Below are 19603 nucleotides of genomic sequence, written 5' to 3' on the forward strand. Positions count from 1 at the left end.
GTCCTTAGAAAGTATTAAATTTAGCATCTTAGAAAGATAAAGTTCGCTCTACCTAATGTGTTTTGTAATAAAGTATAGAATTTTGCCCTGAACTATTATAACATCAAAGCACTCGGACTACCGTCCTCGTGCTTTAATTATAATAGTTCAGGGCAAAACTATACTTTATTACAAAACACAATGGGGTAGAGCAAACTTTATTTCCTAATTATAGATCTGAATACGTGATAAAAGATATTTTATTCACGTACAATATTAATCTAAACTTGTCTAAAATGTCCCCCCAATGTCTTTTTAAACGTTACGATACTGAAATACAAGCAATTTTGCTTTATGGTTTTGAAGTATGGGCCGGGATTTCAAAGTTTTTAATGTTTCGAATGTGCATGTCAAATACCTCCGGACTGGGTCCTCTCACAACAAACGTCTGGAGAGTTAATTACGTGCCCTTATTGTCAGTTTAGATTGGGTTTGTCTGAATTAATGATGATCGGAGGAAGAAAAAAAGGTAAAGGTTATGTATTGAGAATGAAATCCCTTTGTCTCTACATATCCAGCTCTTAATAGTTTGAGAATTCAGTATATACCAAAAACGTACGTTTACAGAAACGTAATTCCCTCCCTTTAAGACCTTTAGAAATGATACCGATCCTTTACATTTGTCACTTTATTTAAAGCATGTACACATCTTAAGAAAGAACCTCTCATGTTACTGTATATTTTGTGTACTCTTTAACTTTTAGGCCTAAATATAATAAACTTCTTCATATTCTTCTTTCCACATCAAGCAGACACACCCCGAACAGCGTAAAAAACCCAGGTCGCTCCATTTGGTTTGACCTTCTGTTTGGGCGGTGGGGTAGCCTAGTGGTTAGAGCGTTCGCTCGTCACGCTGAAGACCCGGGGTCGATTCCCCGCATGGGTACAATGTGTTAAGCCCGCTTCTAGTGTCACCGGCAGTGATATTGCTGGAATATTGCTAAAAGCGGCTAAAACCTAAACTCACTCTGTCACCGTGCCCGATCGTGAGCATCGTTGCTCATACTGTCAAGGACTGGTTTTTCTTGTCCATGGTCCTGTTTCCATATCACTGAGGTATTGTAATATATATCTGTTTGTATGTCTGCTTTGTCAGTCATATTCCAGCTATATGACGGTGATCTGTAAATCATCCAGTCTGGACCAGACAATCCAGTGACTGACATCGATGAGCATCAATCTACGCAATTGGGATAAGATGACATGTGTCAACCATGTCAGCAAGCCTGACCTCCCAACCCATTCGCCGCCTCTTATGACAAGCTTGGGGCGCTGAAGACCAATTCTAACCTAGATCCTCACGGTTGGGTATTGCCATAATAAATTGCCATGTTAAATTGCTGACTGTTGCCTTCAAACAACATTCACTCACTAGCAGTGTTTCTTGAAAGGATGTAGGTTTGTTTCATTTCCGGTCATTGTCGACTCCCGGACATATCACACTCACCGACTTTCTTCTTTTCCCCAGAGATAGTCAAGTGTAAATGTAGAGTAGAAGATATCGTCTGTCATCCTTATCGTGTCACTGTTAGTGGGTTTGTACTAGCTGATTATCTTATAACATTTGCATCCTATCTTCAGACACCCACTGCCCAAACAGTCGGACTCTAGGTGAGTATATCTTCTTCGCCCATCTGGCTGAAGTCGTACCGACGTTTATATACCATGTAATCAGGGGTAAATCAGTCCGATCATCACCGTGCAGCACTGAGACGACTGCAATGTAATTAGGGCAACTAGTCCGGGCATATTGACCGTACACAAAACATGACCTTGACGACAACCAGGAGGGTTTCGCCCCCAACTGACACTGTTGACTCTGGGTAATGTCGTAAATAATCTAACTGTATTACAATAGGAAATGATCCTACACCTCTTTGACTTTAAATCCTTACATTGATGAATTGCCACGCTAATTTAAAATTAGAATACCAAATAGTTGTTGCAACATTGAAAAGAAGTGTCGTAAAATCATTTATCAGTCGTATGTGTACGCAACTCATGTGATGCAGCTGTTGTGGAATATATAACGCATTGTTTCCACGAGGCTTGGGATATTGATGAGAGTAACTCACCAGCTCCGATCATTTTGTTACTGGGATTTGTATAGGCAAAAACATCGAACAAGCAGATGTGGCGTGAATGTTTGTGTATCATACTGTATGGCCGATATCGAGGTCACGCTTTGAGAGCTCGCTATCGTATCTTTGTGAATTATGTCAAGGTCACCGCGGTGGTATTTAAGCGAGTGAGTTTAGTTTTCCGCCGCACTCAGCAATATTCCAGCTATATGGCGGCGGTCTGTAAATAATCGAGTCTGGACCAGACAATCCAGTGATCAACTGCATCAACATCGATCCGCGACATGTGTCAACCAAGCCAGCGAGCCTGACCACCTGATCCCGTTAGTCGCCTCTTACGACAAGCACGGGTTACTGAAGACCTTCACTGGTCGATGGTATTTAATATCTAGTTTATGAAATAGAAATATACAACATGATCGTATTTGACAAGACAGACAAACTTAACAGTGCTATTTATTTATTTATTTATTTATTTATGTATTTATTTATTTATGAAATGCGGAATTGTTCTGGTTACACAAAATACAGCCAGTTTGAATAAATCGACGGTGCATCATATTAAAGGGAAATCAGTTATCTTCACAAGCAATTGCAAATAGAGCACTGGGTTAGAATTCCGTATGAGCCTTAATTGTGTTTGTTTGTAAAACTAAACTCACTCACTCATTGTTCGTTGTTTGACGCCACACTCAGCAATATTCCAGTTATATGGAGGCGGTCTGTAAATAATCGAGTCTGCACCAGACAATCCAGTGATCTACATCATTAGCTTCGATCTACACAACTGATATACGATGACATGTTGTCAACCAAGTCAGCGAGCCTGACCACCCGATCCTTGTCGCATCTTACGACAAGCAGGGGTTACCGAAGACCAATTCTAACCCGATCTTCACGAGTCCAAGACATGCCTCTCAGACCAAGCTGACACGCTGATCTGTAACTACGATACCACTCTTACTTCAGTGTAAACACCAAACACCCCCAGTGTCAGGAACTTGGTGATATGTATATTTGATGGTAATCTGATGCTCCCTGCCTACAGGCCGCGATGACCGACACCAACCTATCGGCAGTGCTGTACAAGGTCCAGGACCTCAGGCTGGTAAGAGCATGGGCATGGCCAGATTGTAGTCTAAAGCCGGGTTTCCATGTGCGCGTAGTGCGTGATGCATAGAGCGTATGTTTACTTGCGTAAACAAGACTTTGATTTTACTTACGCTCAAAACGTGTACGAATACACATCATGCAGCTTTACGGTGGCCGGAAGTAGGGATTCCCAAGGGGTTTTCCAAATGTCACGTGGTTTTCATTGTACACCCAAGAAAGAAAGAAAGATTTAACGCATCACATAGCCTTTATACACGTAAATCATGGAATTGGACACCACTCACACGTAATACGCACTAGCATCACACAATAACACATTGAAACCTAGCTTAAAGCGCAGAAATTGGCTGTGCAGATTAAAGTCCCTTGTGCGGATCCGAAGACTTTGGTTTTATTCCCACATTCGCCCTGACTATATTTCTAGGTTTGTCAACGCTATGTCCTTGCTCGTGGTCTTCAAGAAACTGGTAAACACCCAAGACCTACAAGATGACACACAGTGACATACTGGAAATATTCTTTAAAGCCTGTTACTGAGACTCATTCACTCAATCAGTACAAAGAAAACAAAATCTTTGTCCTATTTAGCGTTTTCTTTTACATTTCTGTTCTGTTGATCTTACGTGTACTTTATTTACGTTTATGCATCAAAATATTTTAATCATACTGTGAGAAGACATGAGTTCCGGCAATGACAACATTCCTATCGGTGTGTTTCAGGTTGACCGGCCTATCCCAGAACCTAAACAAGGGGGTAAGTGGTAACTCTGGCTGAAGCTTGTCCAGGACAGACAGATCCAGGCAGGGTCGCTCATTCCCAGATTAGACATGATCACATACCTTGGCGGGTCTAACCCCTGGCGTTCTGTATTGGGTTCACGTTCATGATAAACATCCACAATTTTCGTCACAAATAGCACTGGTATTCGACGAAATAGAACATACTGTTCTGGGTGCTCATCCACTCATTAAAATGCATCCAAAGAAACATACGCACGCACGCACACACACGCATTCGCAGCTATACATGTAACATATATATGTCACACAGGGCTTGAAATAAAAGTCAGTACATGGTGCGGATCCCCTTATGTCTATATATTAAGCATAGGTCTAAAACAGGGACACTCATTGACCGAATACTTGCAGTTTCAAGATATCGGATTTACAGTTTTTTCATTTGAGCTACAAAGCCTTGTATTTAATAATATATTTGTTACGTAATAATTTCACTTTATCTGTTTGTTTTCAGAGGTCCAGATATCTATGCGGACAGTGGGGATATGTGGTTCGGATGTCCACTACTGGCACAGTGGGGCTATCGGTCACTTCGTGGTCAAGGCCCCCATGCTTCTCGGCCACGAGTGTGCGGGTGTAGTCAGCAAGGTGGGGGAAGGAGTCACCCATCTCAAGGAGGGTAAGGGGGTACTCTCAACCATTCATATATAGTGTGAGAACAATCACTCACGAAACATCATTCATGGAACCACAGGTAAATCTGTACCGACCAATCTTATGATGGCACGAATCTTTCTTGACGTGTTTGATAACGTTTCGGGTCTTATTCTGACAACAAATGAAAGAAAATTGCCTTACATCCATCCATAGTTTCACATCTGCCTATTTTACAGATAAACGAACTTTATGGGTAACAACTTCTTATTTTTTATGAGTGGTACAAAGATATGCTTGACAAGGTACAAGAATATGTCTCCAAACGTCGCACTCACGAAATAAAAGACGTTATCCATAAAATTTGTCTATATTGTACTTCCCATGCAACTTCTAAAATGCCAATCAAAGAAGCTATTCTGCAGAGCCAGACAGCTTCGCTTCAGAGGCACAATAGGTCCCCAGTGACCTAGGAAGCTTGACGTAAAGATAGACAATTACATTCACATCAGATCTAAGATTTGGTACCTCGATCTGTCCTGCAATATCTGCTGAATCCTACATAGGAATGAATGTGTGAGTTGGATTTTACGCCACTTTTACCAATATTCCAACAATATCACGGCGGGGACACCAGAAATGGGCTTCACACCTTCGGCATAAGGTGCGAAAGCCTTAACCACTAGGTTATCCCCCCCCTCCAATTCTTCTTATTACAAAAAATATTAGAAGGTATCGGTTCAGTTAACTGAAATTATGAGACTGAACAGCAGACTGAGGATCGGATGGTTATACGGTATCTTTTGCTGATTCTGATGGTACCAGGAGAACCGTCGTAGAGTTTGAGTGATGCTGACTGTGGCGTAAAACACTATTTACTCAGTCATTTGCATGTGTTTATACATATGTATGTATGTTTGTATACACAACACGTCCGTCATGTCCGATGTATCTGTTTGCAGGAGACCGCGTTGCCATCGAGCCCGGCGTCCCGTGTCGTCAGTGTGACCTGTGCAAAGATGGCCGCTACAACCTCTGTCCAGACGTCTTCTTCCTGGCCACCCCGCCAGACAGTGGCGCCCTCGCTAGATACCACACTCACGCCGCCGACTTCGTCTTCAAGTCAGTACAGCAGAAACACCTGCACATAGACTACGGTTGCCTGACTGGGACCGTACTGGTGATATGCATGCTATACAGTTACCGTATTCCTCCTTCATTCGCTCTAACAGTGAAAATCCTGATAAAATCCGTATTTTTTAGTCTTTCGAAATTTCAACCGCAATTGATAGGAGACTCAACCTTTATATTTTCAACGTCTCTGTAACAATTAAATGTGTATGTGTCTTCGAATGGATGATTATATTATTATTATTCAATCGACATTTTCTGGTTATTCATGGTTTCACTTGTAATCCAGACTGCCGGACAACGTGAGCTTCGAGGAAGGATCTATGATTGAGCCCCTGTCTGTAGGACTGCACGCGTGTAGAAGAGCCGGCGTGAAGCTGGGTGGACGGGTGATGGTCTGTGGGGCAGGTGCGTGCAACAAACGGATTTACTGAATCGTTTATTAGATCTATGTGCAGAGTATCTTTAGATTCGTGAGGCTTCGCTGGCATTTACATTCTCGATTACCCAGTACATTTTATCTCCTTTCTGTCATTATACAGAACCTCAATCCACAGCTTCGTTTCAGAAATCACGACATTGCAGCTATACCCCAATCTTTCTTTAACTCAGCACAAAGTGTCTTTCGCTTATGGGTGTAATTCGATTGGACTTCTAGTTTTTTTTATTGGACTGGAATCGTGATCAAATGTGGCGAATGGATCTATGGGTCTATTTATCATCGCAGAATGAATGCTATAGTACATTAATGTTGAAAGAAATATGTATTTGTAACATTTTGTTTCAGGACCTATTGGTCTGTGCGCCATGTTGTGCGCCAAGGCTATGGGTGCTGCCGGGGTGTGTATGACAGGTGCGTGATCTGCAGCAGTATCTGCTCTTCTTTCTATTTGGTATTATCACTGAATTTATTGAAGAATAACAATTAATTCAAATTTGAGATGATCCATTTTGGGGGCAACATGGATGTGAAAGTGTATACGCATAACATCAGTATTTGTGGCTCACCAGCAATTCATGTCCTGTGCACACTTCAGACATTGACGCCAAGCGCTTGGAGTTCGCCCGACAGGTCGGTGCGACATCTACTGTTCTCGTCGACACCAAGGACGTGGAAGACGTCGCAGCCAAAGTTCGCGAAGCATTGGGAGGCGCGCCCGATTTCTCTATTGAGGCCAGCGGAGCTCAGTTTTGTGTGGAGCTTGGTGTTGTGGTAATTATGGCCGAACATATAGTGAGTGAGTGATTGATTGAGTGACATCGGTTTTAATGCCAATTTGAACAGGATTTCACGGAGCGCCACCTTTTGTAAGATAAGGCGCAGCGTGACTCTAGACATGTAATTTCAAATTGTATGACCAACGAGCAAAGGCGTGACGCTGACATACGAGGTCATTAAATGGTCCCGGGACTATATAATGAGCTACTAAACTCTTTCCACAATGTCCTCCCATTTGTGAGAACTCCCATTTGTGAGACACATTAATTAATGGTTGAATGCACAAATGGGAGTAGATCCTTTCCACAATCATAAGAAATATCGTTCATTTCTACTATATCAAAGCACCCGTCCAGGATTAGATACGGCGTGCCCAATATATTAGGAGCTCCTTCGACACATGTTGCCAGTTTGTCATAATGGGTCATCGGTGCCTCGTGCTAACACTTAGACTCGAACAAAATGGGTATCGGTTGATCCAGCTCTGTGACTTAGTTCACTGCATGTCATCTTGCCCGAATAAGCGAGCCATTGACAGTGTATTGGACACGTGGCGACGTTCGTTAACCTGGACCGTACATCTTATTTGCTTTTCGGAAGAATATACATTGTATTCTTGAATACATAATGGATGATTCCTTCAACTACGCAAGATGAGTTTACAAGCCTCAACACATTTTGAGCCTCGATTATCCATTGCGTGATGGCTTAACCTATAGGAACTGTGACACACTGGATAATCGAAAACTATCCATCATCCATCTTCTGATGTAGATCTCAAAGGGCACTTCATCTCCCAGACAGTATGGCTAAACAGGTATGTTTTTGTGTTGTAGGCCACCAAGACAGGCGGCACCTTCGTGGTGGTCGGTCACGGCCCCAGCCACGTCCAGATCCCCATCGTCAACACTGTGGCAAGGGAGATCGCCATCAAGGGATCCTTCAGATACGTCAACACGTTAGTATCTGCAATACTGCCATTTAGCAACACTGGGATCTCCCAAGTTGTTTAGTCAGCCTTCTGTGCATAGTGACCGCCACTGTGACAGTCAGACTGTACAGCTAAAGGTGAACAAAATAATGTTTGCACCTTTGAAGAAAAAAGGGGCATAACTCTGCATGGCAATTTTTGTGACACCCCTTGACAATTCATCTTCATCTGTCTCAACCAGTGACAAATGGCACAAGTAAACATTCCCATCAGTGATATGGTTTTAGGTATATGATTTCCAAGTAGTAATCACGTCACCAGTACACTGATCAGTCATAAACACAGATGTCCAGATGTCAATACTGATAGATTAAGTTCTTATGACTATTTCATGTGTTACAGTTGGCCAGCCGCCATAGCCATGATATCCTCTGGCAAGATCAACGTGAAGCCCCTGGTCACACATCGGTTTCAGCTGGAAGAGACCCTGGATGCCTTCAACACTGCCAAGTCTGGTGTGGGGGTCAAGGTCATGATAAACTGCCAAAGACAATAATCAACCAATGTGCCCAGAGAGTACATGTGTATCTACCAGTTATCTCCCTTGGTTTGTGACCTCATAAGCAGTATTTATCACTGGTTTGTTATATCCGTATTTCTTCAATATTCATAAGCCATGATGAGCTATGATCAAGATGTCTTTCTGGAACTGATATAACCAACCTGTAATTGTTTAACTGTCATACCTGTCTGGATGCTTTGTTTGCTGAAATGATTGAATCCTGAGAACTTACATTTGATGCTTTTTATGTATTTTTTCTTGAAGGTTGACTAGTAGTGAGAATATCGACCTTTATTTACCAGATACAGATGTCTTCCCAAACCCCAAATCCTGATTAAACAATTCTTGCAAAATGGAACAATTTATTAAAAAAGGCATTGTAATGCTGTTTTGTCATACAATGTTTACATGCAAGTCAGGAACAGAGTACTTCATGGCTACCTGTTAGAACCATGAGTTTGTTATATCAGTATTCATACAGAATATGAAAATACACGATGTCTAAGAAAGTTTTCATTCTGTCTGTACTATCAACACCACACCACACTGCTTCAGCCAGGATTTGTTTGAGTGTTACCAATTGCCACCTTAACTACTAACAGGTGTGCCCATGCAGTTGAGACTTTTGCCATTCACGGTAACCATGGTATAGAAGACCTGTGGATTATATTAAATGTTGTGCCAATGGGTACGCTCAAGCAATGTAAAAAAAGTGCGACTGCATATTTTTTAGTGTCAATGGCGCATGCCTGGCTGAAGCACTGTTACACACATTACTTATATTTTTAAAAATGTTATTTTAAACAAAAAGAGATGTCAAAACCCACCCTGCAAAGTACAGTACATACACAGCTGTCATGGATTTATTCGAGGTAGTTTCCAGGAACAAAGACACCCCTTGTATTTACAGTGTATGGACAACTTAATATAAAAATTCAAATCAACATTTTCGGCTCCTAAAGTTCTAGCAAAGTCAATTTAGTAATAAAGTTTACCCTATACTTAGATACATCTATACTGTGAAATACACGTGTCATTACTGAAGGGTCAAACATATGCCGACATGCAACAATAGGTCAGAGTGTGTTGATACTGGGATCAACAGTAGAACATGTTGCTGATACTTATGACACTTACTGGAAACTTTTATGCAATGGTAAAAGTTACCGCAAAATGAGTCTGAAAGAAACCAATGACCCCAAGCATGAGCAACAGATACTGTAGGCATTAAATGGTTCATGTCATAGTTGAAGTTGAAAATGTGATGTTTTATTTCTTATTATGGACGGGAAATAATGAATATACAATGTCATGTACTGAAATATAATCCGAGTGTTCTTGCTATGAAAGTCCTCAGCACTATGATCTCTCTTTTCACAACCAGACTTACACGCAAGTAACAATGGTCAGGCTCTTCATGCTACTTTGTATTGTATCAAGTGAGGGTCAAAGAAAATCTGACTGACACAGTCCCCGTTGCCAACATATAGTAACACATAAACTATCTTATTTCTTGTCAAGTTAAAGCAATAAAACACAACAAGTAAGACATGAATAGGTTTTATTTTTTTCATGGTTTGTAAGGTAACAATTCCTAGTGTAGTGTTTTATAATTTACAACTAGTCAGAGCAAGATTGACGTTGTTTATACATGGCTTCAGTCAACTTGACAACATATTCACTTCACACTAAACAGAAGCTGATGGTTATGCCTTGGCCAGTCCCCGTAAATCAGCGATGCATTTTGAAATACTCTCCTTCTCCTATTGAAGAAAAAGAAAATTGTGTAAACCAGAGAACCTGAGCATATAGTCAGTGACTGACTGACTGACTGACTTTAGTTTTCTCCGATTTTAGCAATATTCCAGCAATATCACGGCTGGGGACACCAGAAATGGGCTTAACACATTGTGCTCATGTGGGGAATCGCCTGGGTCTTTGGCGTGACAAGCCAACGCTTTAACCACTAGGCTACCCCACCGCCCCTATATAGTCAGTGACTGAGACTCAGCATTATTCCAACTATATGGCAATGGTCTGTAAACATTCAAGTCTGGACCAGACAATCTAGTGATCAACAGCATGAGCATCGATCTATGCAACTGGAATATAATCACATGTGTCAACCAAGTCAGCGAGCCTGAACACCCGGTCCCATTAGTCGCCACTTTTGACAAGCATGGGTTACTGAAGATCAATATTCTATTCATGTTTACATAAACACTACAAGCCTGTTGCGTGATATATACTCAAATGCTAAAAATGACATAGCACACTTTTCCTTTGTGACAGACACTACTGGGTAATCATTGTAGAAGTAACTAGCTAACCACTTTCAAGTAAAATGTAGCGAAATATATAAGACATGAAAACCAACAAAATTCCAACCCAGGCCTTCACTACACCAAGGAAGAAGCATCAAACCACCATGACCCGTCAGTCCGACTATGTTGAGTTCAAACAACTGTATATTCATTACATGTTTTTGTAACCATTGTTCTTAGTGGGGGTGGGTATTGCAGAGAATTTTCATATTCGATGATAAAGCATATTTTGCGATATGTATTGCAATATATTGCAAGAAGTATTCTTTTAAAAAAAAAACTACTTATAATCGAGTTAATGCTTGATTTATAAGCAAAAAACAAACAAACAAAAAACAAACAATAAAAACACGACAAAATCACTACGCTTGGTTAAGCCTTGATAAAAACTTTTAATCATGACAAAATGAATATGCAAATAATATCTGGCACAAATGAATCAAGGAAATATCTATAGATTTCACAGTGTTACGAAGTTTTCCGAAAAGTCAAAATACGAGTTTTCGATCAGTGTATCGCAATACGTATCATTTTCATGTCTGAACCGGTAAACCGGTTATATTGCGCAGCCCTAGTTTTTAGTGCAGTGAATCAAGCTTCTCTTCATTGAGGAGGTGGAAGGGGGTTTCAAAGTTCACTACATTAGTTATCGGTACTGGTTAAAGATAAGGTGTGAATGCTCATAATTAGGTGTTATCAGCCTAAATGGCAACAAAGTTGTGAGTAGAACTAAGAGATCATTCTCCCTTTGAAGTGTCTTTAAGGGACGCTGAAGTAGCCTGGTAGTTAAAGTGTTTGCTTAACATGCCAAGACTCAGGTTCAATTCCCCACATGGTGCAATGTGTGAAGCTCATTTCTTAGAACTCGTCATTTTCTTTCTGGAATATTGCTATATCTGCATAAATCCGGCTCACCGCTTAAAATTGATAGCGAAAACTGGACTCACCTGCTGAGGTGTGATACTCTTTGTGACGCTATCTACAATCCAGCGGACCATGTGCTCTTGTTCAAACCTCCTCTTGGTCGACTGCAGCTCCAGCTGGTAGTCCTATAACAAACAAAAGGGACTTTGCTCAACACAGTGAACTCAACACCACCAACTGGTGTCGGTGATGGATTAAACAATCGTTTGCATTTCATCTACTTCATATCATGACCTGCTTGATATGAGTGAGTGAATGTGGGCCAAGGAAAACAATGGCTGACATTATGAGCAGTGAGTGAAGGACAAGATGACACAGCATCAGTCAGGTTACTATGGTTACCATGGTACATGTAACAACCTGATCATCATGCATGAGGTACTGGGGACCTTACATGCCCAGGAATGTCAGCTGTGATGCTGACTTGATAGAGAAGACTTACCAGCCTCTTCTTGACCTCATCGTAGACTGTCTTCAGTCTCTGTCTGTAAATGGATTCAAGCTGGAGGTCAACATTCTCCTGAAAATAGAAATAAATCAAACTCGTCAAAAGCCTTGCAGAGTGAGATTTTGAAATAATTCTGTCAGCATAGATTGATCCATTCTCTTCCCACAGAGGTTACTTGTCATATCTTCCTACGAACCTCTGTTCTAATACGGCCATATTTCCCGGTTCTCGTAAAATCCCCTAGCGGCAAAAGATCACAACACGAATTATCTCCCTTCTTTCTATCCAATCAGAACACGTGTTACATCGACTTAGATTCAACTTGACTAACACAAGCAAATGCGGGGCCACAAATATCCCCCATCTGCCGGGGAATTGTGTTGATGTTACACACAAGACGTTTAATGGCTAGCTTGTCCGTTGTCAACGAGGGCAATGGAGACGCCACTGATCCGCCATAACATGACTGAGTTCTGTTTAGAAGAAACGTTTGCGCATCGCGCAGGGGAAGAAATTTAGTTTTTCTGAAAGCATGCGGAAATTACCGAGGCCTTGCGATTGATCACTTTTGAAACAACGTCGCTGATTGCACAACTAACTCTGATTGTCTCCAATCACGAGTCTTCAACGCTCACACCATGAAAGGGCCGTATTAGAACAGAGGTTACGTAGGAAGATATGACAGGAGTAACCTCTGTGGGAAGAGAATGAGATTGATCATGGATTCCTAAAAGTGGGAGGTGTTGTCCTTTTACCTATGTGCTATGTATACAGAACAAAAAACATTAAGTATCATGAGTATTATTGGGGATACTTTTTGAATGAGTGAGTGAGTTTAGTTTTATGCCTCACTCAGCAATATTCCAGCCATATGGCAGCGGTCTGTAAAGAATCGATTCTGGACCAGACAATCCAGTGATCAACAGCATGAGCATCGATCTGCGCAATTGTACTTTTTGATGTGAAGACTGAGTACACTATCATAAAAGAAAAAATCCCTGAAGCATTTTCCGTTATAGCTGTCAATGTCCAATGTTTGAAATTAAGCCTGAAGGGAATGAGGTGGATTTGAGTGTCACATACTGACATAGCTTTTCACCCAAACATGCACAACCTGATTTTGTGAAGACCCAAGTCATATCTCCACAACAAATGTCAATACACGTTTATTGAAGAATGTAGGGTATCAAATTATCTTCAGTGAATGGAATCATAGAAATGTGTATACAGCTACACCAAGTTTCAAGAGTGAGCGAATTTAGTTTTACACTGTTTTTAGCAGAAATGGGCTTCACACATTGTACCTACATGGGGAATCGAACCTGGGTCTTCAGCTTGACAAGCTAACGCTTTAAGTTTAACCACTAAGCTACGTCACCGCCCCCAAGTCCATTTTCACCATATTTAGTAATATAAAACAACAATTTCAGTTTCAAGGATTTCTGTTTACAGAATTACCACAGCTGGTGTTAACCCATTCAACACCACAGGCCGAATAATTGGCCACAACGTTATGAGTCCCCAGACACGGGAGGACGATTAATTGGCCAGGCAAGCAGTAGTCACGTCAAAATGAGATATAATTTTAGGAACCTACTTGCCTTATGATTCATATTAACGAGTGGAAAGCCACTGATATCAGGAAATAGGCAACGATATATATTATTTAAGAAATCTTTTCATAATAATTTTCCGATTGCGTAAAATGAAAATATAAATGAAAAAGGCATGGGGATATTATGACATGTTACAAATGGGAAAAAATCGCCATAGATTTGGCTTCTTTCGTGGTTTATCTGGACATTATAAATGAAAGCCTTCATCAAAAATAAATTTATTTATTTAAGTTGTAGTTGTATTATTTCAATAAAATGATCAAAAATAAAGAGCATTTCATATTTATCAACAGTAGGATTAGAGCTTTCAAATGGTGTATGAGATGTAAGAACAATAACATTTTACAAGCTCATATTTTCCTCGATAAACATAGGCTTCATCTATGACCTTAGAGTCTCTGGGAACTCGGTGTCATGGCAGTAAAAGCTTCTGGTTGACTGGTGTTGAAACATTCAAATCTGCAAAATAACCTGGATCACTGATTTCCCGGTGCAAACATAGCTGTGTAACCAACATACCCTTTTAGCCTGGAAGATGTACTTCTGTCCCTCTTCCTGCCAGATGGTCTTCTCGCTGGCAGTGATGACATCTTCGTACACCTTCTTTGCTTCTGTGACGGGCTTGACGAAACGTTCCTCAGCGGCCACCTGTGGATATTCCATGAACATTTTAATCCAGTGGAAGAGATCCTGCTTGAGTGAGGCATCATGACACAGTACAACCCTACTTTACCTCATCACACTCGCAGATTATCCGATCCTATTTTTGTGGATCAATGCTCATGTCATTCACTGGACTGTCTGGTAAAGACTTGACTAGTTACAGACTAGTTACTTATCAAGACAACAAGCATCCAATGATCATGTCAGGCAATCAAAATTTTAGAAAGTCTTATTATTGTTCAACCGTTATATTTCCTGAATTTGACATTAAATAACTACATAGGACAAGATTTATTTAATCTACTTTCACATAAAGGTACAAGCATTAATGGTTTGAAATATTTAAAAGAAAATTGTAACATGCCTTTGATTCCAAATAATATTTTGAGCCTTGTGATTCCAAAAATTAGTGGTCATAGGTGAACCCGGAGATTTGATGGAATTTATTCTATAATTTATTTCTCTATTAACACAGACTACACTGTGACATAATTACACATAACTTTAGATCAAATAAATTAAACTATTTTGCACTGAAAAATTTCTCACTTCGGTTTAAATATTTTTTCTTGTGCGATATTTCAAACACAACACGTTTAAGAAGGTTGACCAAATAGGCACAAGTCTCACAATCACGCACACTGGCAAAATCTGTCATTGTTAACAAGCATTTGTTTATCATGGTCATGTATGTAAATATTTGTAAAAAGGCCTGTATTTTGCAGCCATTTCAGTACCCACCGCATTTCTCTCATCAATGTATTTGCCAAGTCTTGGTCCTAGTTTCCTGTTAAGGATGTAGAATGCTGCCCAGAATCCAAGAACCTCTGCAAAGTTGTGGTCAACAACCCATACTTCCTTTGAAAGTAAGTAGGCAATCAAACCAGTGCCGAAAAGGTAGGGTCCTGCAAATGAGAAAGTACTGGTACTATAGAGAAATCGTCACCTATGACACTATTATAGTTAGATCAAGGAGTGTCAACCTTACATAGGTGAAAGTATACAGTGTTAGGTTCTCAAGGTTTTCACACAAAGTATCCTGGTACTACCCAAATTCATGCTCTTAATAACATTATTATTATAATAGTAATGACAAAGACCCTATTAAACAGTGTTGGTTAACAAGACTAACACCATGCAGTCATAACATTGTGACATCATTGTTTCTCCACTCACTCAAGACATCACAACTGTCTATTAGACTGAGACTAGCAGGACGAGTTCTTTTTATCCCATAAAAGAAGTAACAATACAAACAAGCCAAAACAACCTGCGGACAAGTTAGATTTGACAATTGGTGTTTACGCTTTGAGATTGGTGCTCCCTTCATATTTTGCAAGTAAGAGAACATCACCTTCAATCATGTCAATAGTATCAGTAAACACACTATAGCAATTACCTGTAACACCAGTCTTGGGGTAGAAGAACTGGAAAACTCCTTCTGGGATGAAGCCTAACCTGACCTTGGCACTGACTTCTGGCTGGACTGGATGGGGGAAATTGACCTTATCTCGCTCTGGCCCATAGAAAATTTCATTAGCTTTGTCCCAGTTCTCAATCTGTTTAGTGGCGCTGCTCTGCTGTCTGCTCTGAACACCTGCTACCAGTGTCCTGAAAACAAAGGATTAATACACAGTCAAGACTAATAATAAGAAAGGAATTTACTATCATTCTCAGTTCTCAATTATTCTTTGCTTGACTGTTGTAGCATGAGCAAGTGAGTATGTATGGTTTAGCAATATTCCAGCAATAGAACACCAGAAATAGGCTTTACACATTGTACCCATGTGGGGAATCAAACCCGGTCTTCAGCATGACTAGCACATGCTTAACTATTAGGTTACCCCACCGCCTCGTCATAGCATGATGAAAATATAATATAAATGTGATCAGACCATGGATCAGACCATGGATCATGTTCTTGATTTGACAAACAAAATGAGGCTGGTTATAACAGCACACTGGACTTTCTCCAAAGGTTGCTCTTTCCAAAATACTGGTTGTTAGCATGGTTGGAGAAATATGTCTGAAAATACACATCAAGTACAACACAAGAACTCCATTGAGTCAGTAGTATTACCTGGGTGATTGAAGTCTGACAATGGTGCTGAAAGCACCTGCAAAATAAAATAAAATAATCATTAGAAATACATAATCAATGTTATTGCGTATTCATAGTTGGTTGATTGGTTTGTTATTTGATGCCTCACTCTGCAATATTCCAGCTAGTTGGCAGCGGTTTGTAAATAATCGAGTTTGGACCAGACAATGAGCACACAGCATGAGCATCCATCCAGGTATGTTGGTAGTTGACTGTGATTGCATAACTCCCAAACTGAAGGCACTGAGTGATGTTGAGATCTCAGGAATACTACAACTGAATTGAAGATTACAGATTTTTCACATGAGTAAAGTAACCACCTTTGTGAAATCTCATGACATGAACTCTAAACATTCAAACAGATATTTAAGTCATCTAACCAACTAACATGACTATGGCATAATGCTACTGTTAACATTGTTCATGTTTTGTTCAAAAATTTAACGCAGACTTGTAAAATGTAATGATGGGGGTGCCCCTGACCTCCACTATTACACAGTGATATGCTTTAAGAGTAATTACAAACACTTATCAGGAAGCATCGGTAAAGTAAGATGTCACATGACATTGGATTATGGTTATGTTCTCATTGGGCACATTCAACATTGTTCATCCTGTAATTGACAATATCCTCAGTATTCAGAAATGATCTGATAACTGAAACAGCTCCATGCATAAAATAATGTGCTGCAGCAGAAAGAGTGAATTGTGCTTTTAAATGACAGAGGAACTAATGCTAAATGACCTCAGCAACCTTGTTACTATGATGACACACAGGAACATTTATGAACTGATATTCCATACTAATAAACTTGCAGATGTGGCCTCTGTCATTGAGCATATTAGATAACAGTCCTGTGGACGACATGATAATTTTGTGGGTGCAGTCAAGTAACAAAATTAGCAAACTGTCCATTATCAGATATTCACATTCAGCAAATAATGTGACAATTAAGATTCATTTCATATGGACGTGATTCAATTGAATCAATGATATGTCTTGCTAATTCGTGCACGATTACATTTTGGAAAGACTTTAGACAGGCTTACGCACGCTATTAGGCATGGTGTCATTCAGATGTCATTGGTCGACATTCTCCCCACAAACATTAAATAATAACAACATATGGCATATATTAATCTATAGCGTCTAAACGACTTGGGTAAATCGTTTGTTGCTAATAGATTACGGGTTGATCTTGATATAATTTTGCATTTCATGCTAACAAAACGTCCATGCCGGTTTCTCCATACTTCTGAAATTACTGTCAATAGGAATAATTAACATCCATGTAGTCTTGAAAATATCTACCAGAAGTTTATGCAGTGATTTTATGCAAAGATATGACTTGGGATATCTTAATTACCCGATCTAACCGCAAGTGAGGACAACATCTCTACTTCGGTTTGTGTTGTCCTTCGTGCAACATGGAGGGCAGAGGCCCGGATGATCATTTCAAGGGAGGCAACCGCGACCTGAACTTACATTCGTTTGCAACCAATGAGTACAACAGCTGACCAAAGGAGACTTCAACCAGATCAAATGGCAGCATTTAAATATGACATAAATATCACATACGTAAGTTTAAAAAAATATATATATATAGTACATATCTTGTCAATGGGAATTTGTATAATATTATATGATTTTATTACTTTTTCTATCTCTCTGGGGGTGGTCGTTTGGGGTGGTTCGAATCCCCACATGGGTACAATGTGTGAAGCCCATTTCTGGTGTCCCCTGCCGTGATATTGCTGGAATATTGCTAACAGCGGCGTAAAACTAACTCACACACTCAAGAGAGTGGAGTATTTTTTCTGAGGTATTATTTAAATGTTTTAACACTTTGTTTTAAATATATTATCAACCTGAAACTATGATTTAAACTGACATCCATAGATTTCTGGTACACCTAAGGGATACATCTGTGCATGGCAGATTTCTGTGCCTCAAATGAACCTTGACACCCATGGCCTTAAATCATTACAGACATTTGTCAATATGTCTGCAGGTAGCACATAGCTGCCATGCCTGATAGTCATGGAAATTGACTGAAATGGACATTTGAAAGTGATACTTGGTATTCCATGGCTTATGTATGTTTCAATAATGTATACAAACACAACATTATCATACCCTACTTATTATCTTTTATCACTCTGTAAGTTATTGATTCTCGACAGGTTATAGAGAGGTCAAAACAGACTGTGTGTGAGGAAGACCTACTTTATAGTTAGAAAGATGGTGAGGTTAAGACTGTATTCATGTCATTGTACCCATGAAAAGGTAAATGTTGCTCATAATATCGATCACTGGTTTGTCTGGTCTAAACAGGATTATTTAGAGGCCATTGTCACATACTACTGACCGTTTGTACACATTGTAGGTAGTCCGTCAAATTTTTCATGTTTAAATGAAGCAGCCATCACACGGCCAACTAAAGTTTGGCAACACATGTTGTCAAACTTGAGTTTGAGAGTGTGAACATTCCAACAACTTGCCACCAACACCAATTTCAGAGTTGTCAAACTGTTGTCGAGATTAATGGGATCGGTCTCTATTCTCATTAACTTTTCCATCAAACTTTCAGTGTTGTCAAACTCGAGTTTGGTGGGTCAAGTGTTGTCACACTCGTGTTGTTCAGAAACAACCAATCGCAGTCAATGAAATTGTCACAAGATGTTTTGGTCGCCTGGTCAACTGCACCGATAGAGACATATGGCGCTCCAATCACACAATAGTTTGACATGTGTTTGAGGTGTGAAAACGCTGAGTTTGACAACTTTTAAGATTATAGCAACATGTGTTGTCAAACTTTAGTTTGCCATGTGAAGGCTGCTTAAGATACCCTTCATCATCAGCTTGGCACAAGGAACATATAATATACATATGAAATTTGTAATGTTCTCCTTGTCTTAATGGAGCGAACTGAATGCACAGTGAAAAGTCCAATTCTTCTGATGAACAATAAACCTGATACCATACGTCTTTGATTATAATGCCCAGGCATATATTTCTTTAGACACTATTTACCCCAGCTTTTTAGGTATGGCATCAG

The 19603-nt window shown here is 40.0% G+C and overlaps 2 protein-coding genes across 2 annotated transcripts; one reads left to right on the forward strand and one right to left on the reverse strand.

Annotated features, from left to right (window-relative positions):
* The first annotated feature begins 1503 nt into the window (after nucleotides 1-1503).
* Nucleotides 1504-8977, forward strand: LOC124263372 (sorbitol dehydrogenase-like). Its single transcript, XM_046697985.1, has 10 exons — nucleotides 1504-1650; nucleotides 3169-3228; nucleotides 3954-3987; nucleotides 4486-4650; nucleotides 5588-5747; nucleotides 6046-6164; nucleotides 6544-6609; nucleotides 6794-6969; nucleotides 7812-7933; nucleotides 8309-8977. Exons 2-10 carry the CDS (start codon nucleotides 3175-3177, stop codon nucleotides 8460-8462), a joined length of 1050 nt encoding a protein of 349 aa, XP_046553941.1. The 5' UTR covers nucleotides 1504-1650; nucleotides 3169-3174; the 3' UTR covers nucleotides 8463-8977.
* Nucleotides 8978-10012: 1035 nt separating this feature from the next.
* Nucleotides 10013-18049, reverse strand: LOC124263373 (ATP synthase subunit b, mitochondrial-like). Its single transcript, XM_046697986.1, has 8 exons — nucleotides 17912-18049; nucleotides 16524-16560; nucleotides 15843-16054; nucleotides 15185-15348; nucleotides 14300-14428; nucleotides 12159-12236; nucleotides 11740-11841; nucleotides 10013-10231 (listed from the first exon to the last, which is right to left on the reverse strand). The coding sequence occupies exons 1-8, from the start codon at nucleotides 17997-17999 to the stop codon at nucleotides 10175-10177; spliced, it is 867 nt and encodes a 288-aa protein (XP_046553942.1). The 5' UTR covers nucleotides 18000-18049; the 3' UTR covers nucleotides 10013-10174.
* Between the last annotated feature and the right edge of the window lie 1554 nt (nucleotides 18050-19603).

The sequence above is a fragment of the Haliotis rubra genome, unplaced genomic scaffold (genome assembly GCF_003918875.1).
Source record: "Haliotis rubra isolate DU_JTF1 unplaced genomic scaffold, ASM391887v1 Scf88, whole genome shotgun sequence".
In the NCBI taxonomy this organism is placed as follows: Eukaryota; Metazoa; Mollusca; class Gastropoda; order Lepetellida; family Haliotidae; genus Haliotis; species Haliotis rubra.

Coding starts and splice junctions, on each gene's coding strand:
- LOC124263372 (XM_046697985.1), top strand. CDS start 3,175: ATGACCGACACCAACCTATCGGCAGTGCTGTACAAGGTCCAGGACCTC. Junction 5,748..6,045: donor GCCGCCGACTTCGTCTTCAA/GTCAGTACAGCA, acceptor CTTGTAATCCAG/ACTGCCGGACAACGTGAGCT. Junction 6,970..7,811: donor GTGTGGAGCTTGGTGTTGTG/GTAATTATGGCC, acceptor TTTGTGTTGTAG/GCCACCAAGACAGGCGGCAC.
- LOC124263373 (XM_046697986.1), bottom strand. CDS start 17,999: ATGATCATCCGGGCCTCTGCCCTCCATGTTGCACGAAGGACAACACAA. Junction 16,561..17,911: donor CTCACTTGCGGTTAGATCGG/GTAATTAAGATA, acceptor TTTATTTTGCAG/GTGCTTTCAGCACCATTGTC. Junction 10,232..11,739: donor AGAGTATCACACCTCAGCAG/GTGAGTCCAGTT, acceptor TTTCTTCAATAG/GAGAAGGAGAGTATTTCAAA.